At 37.9% G+C, this 10,505-nt stretch overlaps 1 protein-coding gene across 2 annotated transcripts; it reads right to left on the bottom strand.

Moving 5' to 3' along the window:
- Positions 1-2,347: 2,347 nt before the first annotated feature.
- Positions 2,348-10,012, bottom strand: CANT1 (calcium activated nucleotidase 1). Of its 2 annotated transcripts, none has more exons than XM_015821274.1 (4): positions 10,000-10,012; positions 6,717-7,374; positions 4,513-4,716; positions 2,348-4,072 (listed from the first exon to the last, which is right to left on the bottom strand). In XM_015821274.1, the coding sequence occupies exons 2-4, from the start codon at positions 7,351-7,353 to the stop codon at positions 3,702-3,704; spliced, it is 1,212 nt and encodes a 403-aa protein (XP_015676760.1). In that variant the 5' UTR covers positions 7,354-7,374; positions 10,000-10,012; the 3' UTR covers positions 2,348-3,701. The 2 variants fall into 2 exon arrangements, with proteins under 2 accessions (XP_015676760.1, XP_015676759.1); XM_015821273.2 differs by lacking the exon at positions 10,000-10,012 and adding an exon at positions 8,524-8,573.
- Between the last annotated feature and the right edge of the window lie 493 nt (positions 10,013-10,505).

The raw sequence follows: 10,505 nt of genomic DNA, 5'->3' as shown, positions 1-10,505 counted from the left end.
TTTAAAAAAAAATATATTCAATTATTTAAAACTAATTAAATATTGAAAAATATAATCTGCTTATAAATGCCATTTATTCATGTTGTGTATTTTTTTTTCTATTTTTTTCTTTTCCCTTTTTTCAGCAATGCGCTCTCAATAAACAAAGAAAGAAACAAATAAATACTGGCTACATGCCTCAAGAGTTACCAAGACCAGGAGTGATGCTAGAGTTCACTATATTTTCTGTCTTATCACCATCATGCCATGCCATTTATGGGTAAATTACTCAGATTCTGAGAGAGCCCTATCTCTTTTACAAGTTGGTATCAAGGGTAAGGAATTAGGACAAGATATTTCTTTCCTCCATAAAGGTAGAAAAGTACTATATAACCCATAACCAGAAACCGCACCAAGGTAAGTGGGGAAAAAAGGCCGAAAGGCATGGTTGGGAAGAATCAGACTTCTTCTGCTATCTGTCAATATGTGTCCCATCTCCAACTATTCTTAAAAAGCAGATTGTCTAAACCTAGGATATTTGAAAACAAGAACCAATACATCCTGTTCATATATCTTAAATGGTTAGCTAACTCCCCAGTAAAACAAGACAGAAGTGAAAAGGGATCAAAGGCATGAAGAAGAACACACCTTAACACACACACAGTGATAAAAGCCATACATACGTATCCTATTCGCAAGAATCTATAATCTTTTCCCTTGCAATAAATCTGATTAACAAGATTTTAAGATAATCTCTCTCTTAGGACATTTGGTTATTCGCTATTTCCAACTTTTTTTAAAAAATCATCTTTTAAAAATAAAACTTCCACAGGGAACCTGATTCTGTATCTGGATATATAAGGTTATTTACTGAGAGAAAAATGCTGACACAGTACTGGGAGTAGCTTTTCCCAAACTTGTCCCCTCTACTGTAAATGACTTCCAAGCCAACACTATCATTAGCCATGCTATCTGAAGCTCATGGGAGATGGTTTAATAAATTTAGAGGGCACCAGAGTGGAGAGATCATAGGAGGGAGCAACCTGCCAATCAGTTCATACAAAGATGGTAGAGCCATGTGGAAAAATTGGATTGCTGAACTTCTTTAAATAAATCTGAACTTAAATTTAAAATTTTTGAGTAAAATCACACAGAATATAATTTTGGACATACAAGGATGGGATTAAATCAACGGCTCAAGAGCTTAATTTGGAAATTAATCAGAAGTCTGTTTTGTAGATTAGCTGGCTGACTGAGTTTGGGCTGGCTGATTCAGCAGGAAAAGTCAAACATCCATGGGACAAAGAGGCAGACAGACTCAAAATTAAAAAAACCAAAACACATTACCATGACTTTAATTTGCTAATTTGTGCAGAGGTGAGGATGTTTAACAATTGGACAGTATTTCTGCCAGAGTTTTAAATTAACTAATATGTAGGTTCCTTTGCAAAGTGTTTGAAAAAGAATGAAACCTTTTCTCCTTCTCTTAGAAATCAGAAATATATTTGCGTTTTTCCAGAGTTCTGGCATTTTGCTCACAAAAAAGTTCCTACTAACTAAAATTCAAATCATTATTTTTGCTTCTTGTTATCAACCACTTAATAAGAAAGACATGTCAAACAAAGAACTATGGTGATTCTAATGAACTCATATTTAAATATCATCATATCTGAGCTTCCAAGAAAAAAATCCTTAAATTTTTACTAAGTAATCATTTTTAACCAGTTTAACTCTTATTAGCATATTACAAAAACCAATTCAACTTTATAGGCAATATTCTCGATACAAAAATGGGAGGCAGTTATCAAAATCTGTCTTTGTGTGTCCAAACACATTTATTATTTTTATATGTTTTGGACTCTTACATTTAGGATCTAAATCTTAAATATCTCTAAAGGCAAATACTGATTGGACTTGACACACACAAACACTGATTGGACTTGACATATTTGTTGCTAGCCACGCCCCCAAAGAGTGTTCTGATCCTTCCAAAGAAAGTTGACAGATCTCTTTATGTCATGGCTATGTCACAAATAAGTACAGTAGCACCATCTAGTGATCAGCCTTTCTGAATTTCACACAATATTCAAAATATAGCATTATTTCTATTCCACCCTTCTTATGTATGCATCACTTTATGGCTTATGCTCTTAAGATACAAACCAAAAGTATTGGGTGGAAGCATTTGGGGAACATCTATGTAAATCTCTCACTAGAATTGCATCTGACTTTATATGATGCTCTGTGAAAGCGAAACTGCCATTCAACGGTAAGGACACATATTTTCCATGCAAATTAGCCTAGCATCAGTCTCTAAAGGGAATTACCAGTTAGAATAGGGAATACTGAGCACGATGAGCACCAATGGTTTGGTATAAAGCACATTCCTTTATATTCACACACATTTATGGCATAGGCTTCAACCATATACATTTTGGCATACCCAAAAAATCATTACATTTCTTTGGAGTTTCTGTAGCTCCTCTTCCTACAAAGTGTTCCTTAATATTTGTGTTTCTTAAACATATATTTTTTATCTTATCTGCTTAAAAGCTGGCACGTTATGACTGTCAACACATTTTTCGTTTCATTTCAGGTAATTAAAAAGTATAGGTAAGTATAGGTAAGTTCAGGTAACTTTCAAAATATAAAAGCTGTTGATAATTTATTTGAAAAATAAGATAACAGTGCTAGGATTGAAATAAAGCTTCAAGGAAATGTCCAACAATGAGGAAGAGACATGGAAGCATGGAAGCTCACTTGCCCATTTTATTACACATAAGGGAGGAATGAAGAATACTTAAAATTCTGTAGCTGGAATAACTTGAGAATCCGATTCCAGCTACAATATTCTCGTAAGATCTTGTTTCCTAACACTGAAAACTATTTTTTTTAAATGAACGATCATGGAAAACTATGACCTGAACACTCCAGTACATATCCTGAAAGTGTAATGTTTAAAACTGGAAAGCCAATTATGGCTAATATATATATATATGAGACATATATATCTTTTAGGTTTACCAATATGAAGCTTGACATCTCAATATTAAGATTACCAAAAAGGGATCACTTTGCCTCTAAAGATAAAGGCAGAACCGAACCCTCCCAAACAGAAGGTGAGCCTTTTGTTCCAAAAAGTTCCAAGTTATGGCGTCAGCTCCTTTTCTGCTGTTATCACAAAGTTTCCTGATTACAGGCCAAAGTCCCACCTGCAATTTCCTATCAAAAAGAGGTACCTGTGCAGACAACATTAAAATGACTGTTGCAGGAATAGGCAGAGTCAAAGGGAAACCTTGCAAATGTTTGACTAATATCTTTGCTGAATAACTGGGTTTGAAGACTTTCTCTTCTCAGCAAAGGCACGTGTGAATAGTAAGGGGACAGGAGGGAGGAGGGAAGAATAAGGCAATTCATTAGGTTTGCTCTGCCAAATAGCATGGTTGAATAAAGGAGAGAATGGGCTAAATCCTAGGAAGCAACTGAACAGAGAAAAAAAGGCTGTACAGGCACTACACACTTTGTACCACTAGGGGTCAGCACAGAAACAAGCAACAACTGCAAAGTACTTTTTACAGAGGTGAAAACTATGTCAAGAGAAGCACTTCAATGTCCCATAATGCTCTGCAGCAGAAGTAGAATTAAGAGTAATAAACAGGAACAGAACTTCTGCCACCTCTCAGGAGTTTATATGATCTCCTTAAAAGTATGACTTCTTTTAATTAGATAAACTCAATACCCTCGTATTTGACAGAACCAATGCGAGTTTCAGGTAACAGGCAACGTCCATCCAGCATGAAGGCAGTGATATAGGTTGCCACATGTCCAGCGTCCTCTTCAGATTTTAATGCCACAATTATCTGATCATCAGTGTCAGGGACAAACTTGAAGGAGGAGAAGCCATGCGTGGGAATGATATCACCAATATGGCTCACAGAGATATCAGTGAAGTCTGGTGTGGAACTAAGAAGCAAGTTGGTGCCACGATGCTCATCCTCCTGCTCATTGTAGCGCCCATGGCTGGCACGGCGTGGCAGGAAGAACCAACGCTGCAGTCTCTCACTCCAAGAGGCAGATTCATGGATCAAGTAACCTGAGAAGCGTAAACAAGACAGACATCCTCAAGCACAACCAGAAGGACTTACAGAATAACAGAACTGGAAGGGATCTTGGAAGTCTTCTAGTGAAACTCCCTGCTCAAGCAGGAAAACAACACAGCACAAGCTGGTAAAGTTCCAAGGAAGAAGAACCAGACTATTACAAGATTACAATGATGGTAATAGGTATTTTTACAGGTATTGATCTGGGTAAATCATAGCCAGCACAAGAATAGACATTATACTCTGCCTTCTCTAAGGACACACATACTTTTCATTTTCAAAATCCAAATCCTCTTTGCCTTTTTAATTCCAACAATTAAGTATGTATAAGCCTTCATTTTACAAGAAAGAAAGAATTAGAAGCAGAATTGTGTATACCATTCAGCTGTTGAAAGGTTTATTATGTTGTAACAGAAGTCTGTCTATTGCTCACCTGGTGATTTAATCCCAGCTGCAGTCCGGAGTGCATCGTAATTGGCCACCCAGTTTTCATGAGCCACGTCACCTTTGTAGCCAATGACTTTCACCCATTCTGGATTTTGATTGAGCACCTCTCCTGTAGTTGTGGTCCATTCCTTGCCCAGGCCTCCCACATAGAGGTGCTCATCCTTCACTGCCAACCATTCTGCCTTAAATCCTGAACAAAATGTGAGACAATGTAAGGCAACACTTATCCAACCTGAAATATCCCCCTTAAGATAGGTGTCACAGTTTCCCCAGTAGATTGAAAGGGATCTGTCTGGTCTTAGGAGAAAAATTAAAGTTCTCAGGATTTTGTTCTAAGCATGAGTAAAATACAGATTGACCAAATGTCTATGGAGATTCTCAAACATCCAAGTCACAATTATCCCAAAGGTGCTTTTTCCAAAAAGCAACAGGACTCTTTTGGTTTGAAAAATGTTTCACTTCTAAATCCTTCCATTCCCCACCAGTCAATTAAAACTGAAGAAGCTTCTTGGATGAGAAGTGAAACATTTTCAAACAAAAAAAACCAAGAAGGTCCAGTTGCCTTTTGGAAAAAGCATCTTTGAGACAGTTTGACCAAATTACCTTAAGAATTATAAACTTGCCTCCCGTACCACCAGTCTGTCTCTTATTTTTCAGGTGCTTCCAGACAGCCTCTGATATTAATAACTCTTTGTTCTTCCAATGTAAGTTACAATTGTAACATACTTTCCAAAACCATCTGATGCTGTTTCTATATTTTCTATTTCTTTACAACACGGGTTCTGAGAACTTTTGAATGTGAAGAAGAACCTTTCAGGGGCTCTGCGAGGTCAAATAAATGATTTTAAAAATTCTCAGTTTTGATTCCTAATACAATAAATAGCAATAGATATAACCTGCATAAACCAAAACTCTTTGGTGTCCTCAATAATTTTAAGAATGCACAATAACCCTCAACTTACAGCCGGTCACTTACTGACCATTCAAAGTTATGACAGACCTACTTTGTATACTTACAATCCAGATTCAAAGTTCTGATAGTTGCCTACCCTCCCCCCCCCCGGTGGTCGTATGGCTGCACATTGGGCCATTTTTATGGCCATTTGTAGCATCCTGCAGTCACATGACCAGGTTTTACAATGGCTTTGCTGAAAATGGACATTTACTTCTGGTTTTCAGCAAATCCAGCCCATAGCAAATCATGGGTTCAGTTAGCAACTGAGGCATTCAGTTAATGACTCCTGTAAAAAAAGGTCATAAGCTTGGGTTGGTCACATGACCAATCCAATTTAAAACCATCATGACTTACAACCATAATAGGCAGTCTCCATTAGAGATGTAACTCAAGGACTAATTGTAAAGGGGTCCTAAGACCGAAATGTTTGAGAATTTCTGATTTACATCATGTTCTGCACATAAAAAATGTTATGACCTTGGTAATAATTTATAAAACAGACCTATAACAGCTCAATACATTTCATCAATGTTTTACAACAGACTTCATTTTTATCAGTTTTTTTTAAAATCATAATACTAGAAAACTGTTCCATCTTTTTCTTCTTGCAGTTTTAATGGTATTTCTATAAACTGCCCTGAATCGTTAAAGGTGTGAGAAACAAGACATACTAAATAATTTAGTATAAAATCCTATAGCACTCTTCCATTGAGGTGTCCATGCATATATATAAAATGGAAACAGAAGTTCCCATTGACTTTTTTTTTTAACAAAGTGGATAATGGAAAAAGCATTACAGCTACACGAACAGTGCTATAACATTCTTTAATATAAACATTTCAATATTATTTTAATATATTAAAAACACAGCCAACAATTCCAAATCAAAAGCACTTCAAATGTTATATTCTCATTTTTTTCCCTTATGTTTATAGTATATATATTTTTTTAAAAAAAATTGAAGATGGGGAGGGGGGGTGATTCTAGACCAAAAGGCAGAACAAACAATTTTTTAAAAAATGGTTCTTTTACCTCTAAAGAAGTTTCACCTCTACTAGACAATGTAACAGAATGTTAGTAAATTGGGTAAACTTCAAAAAGGAGGCATGATATTTAGAGAATTCTTAAAGGTTTCTGCTGCACATAGATTTACTTGTGGCATTAAGAAACTGAGGAACTACATAAAGGTTAGGGAACCTTCCAGTATAAAACTTAGAACTTAAACTTGAGCTCACCTTTGCCAATTGTGCCATCTCCATCAGTTAATATCACCCAAGGTACTACTTTCGTATCATCAATCTGATAGACCACACCGGTTCGATCATCGACAGCATAGAGTTTACCATTAAAGACTACCAGTTCAGAAAGCTCCATGCCACGTCCTTTTTCGGCTAGGTGAGATTCCAATATATGGTCCTTTGTATCCCACTCAACAGACACATGGTCCCCACTGGCTGACAGTGTGAGATAACCCTTCTTCAAGTAGCTGAACCAGGTATGCTCACTGGGACCCTTGGAGTTTGTGTCAAGGTCAGCAATGAGTCCAATACGGTACCGCACACCTTCTGGGATCCGCTGGGATGGTGACAGTGGGTAAGTGTCATTATACCTCTCACTGGATAGAACATTGAACCTCCAGGTATGAGCATTGAGAGAAACTGGCCTGTTCACAGGGGATGAACGCTGGAAACAAAGGAGAAGCAACACAAGGACAAGGGCCAGAGTGGTCACCACAATGGCCTTCCAACGCAGGCGGAAACGGGGGTCAGCTGCTTTGGTCATGGACGCCAACACTGGAAGACTGCCCACACTAATCCTCAAGGGATTCAGAGAATCATCCCATTGCAAGCGTGGACGAGCTGAGATGGGCATCAGCCTGAGGTTCCCTGGAACCTTGGAAAGAAAACATAAGGTCAACACAAAAGGATGGGGATAATGAACACACAACTGAGTACTGTGGTAATTGCCCATGTCTATGGGAGAAGAACAAGAAAAAAACAAGAAATATAGAAAGAGCTGCAACAGCATGACAGAATGTCAGATAACTGAGAAATTCTGCAGTGGAACAGGAAACAAGACTAAGTAGGCTGTGGTCTTTTCAAGAAATACGTTACTTGGATACCTGATGGAGCTAGACGCAGGGGGTAGGCAACCTTGGCTCTTTTATGACTCGTGGACTTCAACTCCCAGAATTCCTGAGCCAGCCATGTGGCTCAGGAATTCTGGGAGTTGAAGTCCATGAGTCATAAAAGAGCCAAGGTTGCCTAAACCTGAGCTAGAGGAAATTGCATATGAGAAACTGACACATACAAAGCAGAACTGCCAAATGATTAAGACATTTTTGGTTAACATAATATAGATTTAAAACCTTATTAAATGTATTATTAAAATAAAATAGCTTACAATCTATTATTTTGCCTTTCTTCCAAGGAGTTCAGAATAGCATTAATACCATCTCCCACTTTATTGGCAAAAACCTCCACGAGGTAGGTCAGGATAAAAGACATGACTTGACCAAGGCTAGTCATTAAGTTCCATCCAAGTTAAGTCTAAATCCTTTGCCACAGAGGTTGTTCATATACAAAACTATCCTACGCTTCTTGAAGATAATGATATCTTTAAAGCTAGACATAAGACCAAAATAACAAGCAGCAGTATACTTACAAAGTGATCCCAACTCACAGAATTTGTTCTCAACAATTAAAATAAACTCATAACAATCAGTTAAACCTTTGCTGCTAAACTAATTAAAAGTGAAATTTCAACCCCCGAACAAAATGGTGCTAAAAGGTGGCAAATGAGAACATAAAAGGTAGTGTGCTGAAGCTATGTAACATACATCTCTTCACCTCCAGTAATTTTTTTCAATCCAATTTCCTTCTCCTTATCAATGAATAAGTTCTTTGGCTCCGAACAGCAGTCGCCACCAAATAGTTTCTACCTGCTCTTTCAGAAAACACTAGATTTAATACTTCATCTACCACTAGGAAATACCCCCTACTCTTTTCATTACACTGAATAGAAATTAATAACCCTACAGACCTGTTTGATCGTTCCAGAATCATATCTTGTTGGAACTTCAGGGGAGAAATTTCACTAACAGAATGCAACAGGTGGCAAAGCTCAACTCCTCCTCCAGAAAGATTGAGGAAATATAATCAGGAAATGTCAACAGGTCAAAAAGATTGCTGACTGGTCCAACCAGTTTTACTGAAAGGCCCAAAAGGCATTTTTTTTTCTGCTCAAATAGTTATGGTGCTATGTCTCAAGTATTGCAAACTCCACCCTCTCCATAATTTATATACAGTAACAGTTCTCCCAATGTTACTCTATATTACTAGATTTACCACACACCTGGGACTAGATAAAACAGCATTGCAATGAAATAGTAACGGGGAAGAGAGCTTTTTTTTTTATGGTAAACATCCAAGGTGCACATGGAAACTGAAAATCAGATGTTAAATTTCCATCAGTTCCACAGCCAATTTATCCATAAAAAATCTTTCTGCTGGAAGTTATGAAGAGCTGAAAACATTTTTCCATTGACAACTCTCAGTTGGTGCAATGACAGTGCTGCATCGGAAGTCTTCCTGAATGAGACATTCTGGGAAATAAAAATGTTTGATGAGGGATAAATTGCTGGGGCAAGATGTGCAGAGGCATGACTGGCATCTTTGTGCCTAGACAAGTATCTTCCTATCAAGAGAAGTAATTGCTTCAGCATTTTACAAAATGCCTAGAGAGAAACTTCACAGCGTTCCAGAGTTTTGAATATAAATATCACTGGGACCCAGAGTGAAGCAAATGAATTGATGGAAACAGATCTGACAGAAATGAAAAGCATGTATAGACAGCTGTGCCAGGGCCCAAGATTGCCATTGCTGTTCTGTGCTTCCCTGCTCCTCTGCATGCTCCAATTATGCATTATCTTTCTCTTCACTACCAACGTGTTTTTGGGTGGAGCAGCATCCTCATATATTCCATTCTAGGGATGAAAAACTAGAGCAAACTGAATTATTTTGAAAAGGCTGCTGCTGTCTTCATCAACTCCTTGCTTTGAGCCAGGGGGCCAATGGAAGGCAAGTCAGCAAAGGGGTACAAGGATGGACAAGAGAGTGATCAGTATCTGCATCACCAGACCCCAAAGGCTGTGACCTAAATCACAGAGGTCTATTGCCATCCTCCTATTTGTTTTCCTCCCTCTCTGAAAGCTGACACTAGGCTTGCAGGTAAGAAAATAAAATCATCCCATATACAGCAAAAGCAATACCATACATAGGCTGGCACAACCACTGAGGATGGAAACAGAATAATATTAATTGAAAAATGCCTTACCTAAACCCAGATAAAATGAATAGTTTGGGGAGGGGGGCAAACTGAAGCCAATCACATAAGAAAAAGAAAGATGGGAAATACATTTTCCTTTCAATCTCACCAGTTCTTCCTGAAAATCTAGGAATCTGGCAAAAGAACCAAAAAAACAAAAACCCCTACATCTCCCCTTTTCTAACCACTCACCGACCAGGCTCCTCCCCACACCGGGAACAACCGGAGGAGGGAAGATCTTTCTGCAGCCAGCCCTCCCTCCAAAATGACTGCAGATCCCAACATGCACCACGCCCAAGAGTTTACTACAGATCCCGACACCCCCTAGTTTATCAAGAGAATATATTTCACTTCCTTTACACAGAAAAAACTACATTTCCCACAATTCATTACACAAGAAATAAATTAGACTGAAAGGAGGGGTAAAATAAAAGTACAATATGCCGTAACTGTTGGTTCAGTAAGACCATATTACATCCAGATAGGCGTCATTTAAACACAGAAAATGGATATCTGGAAACAGTAACATCATAAACATAATATGAAAAAGAATATTACAAATTCAACCAAATGTATTGGCTCCTCTTTGTGTGGCTACTATGCCTATTCCTTCTGAAATTTTTTCAGTGAACGTGGTGGATAGCTAGGTCAGCAGGGAATAAGCAACTGATCAGTCTTGAACAATTATCCAGCTTTGC

This window comes from Protobothrops mucrosquamatus, unplaced genomic scaffold (genome assembly GCF_001527695.2).
Source record: "Protobothrops mucrosquamatus isolate PMUCROS unplaced genomic scaffold, P.Mucros_1.0 scaffold1292, whole genome shotgun sequence".
Taxonomy (NCBI): domain Eukaryota; kingdom Metazoa; phylum Chordata; class Lepidosauria; order Squamata; family Viperidae; genus Protobothrops; species Protobothrops mucrosquamatus.
Note: the sequence above shows the minus strand (reverse complement) of the source record. Positions and strands in the feature narration are given on the sequence as shown.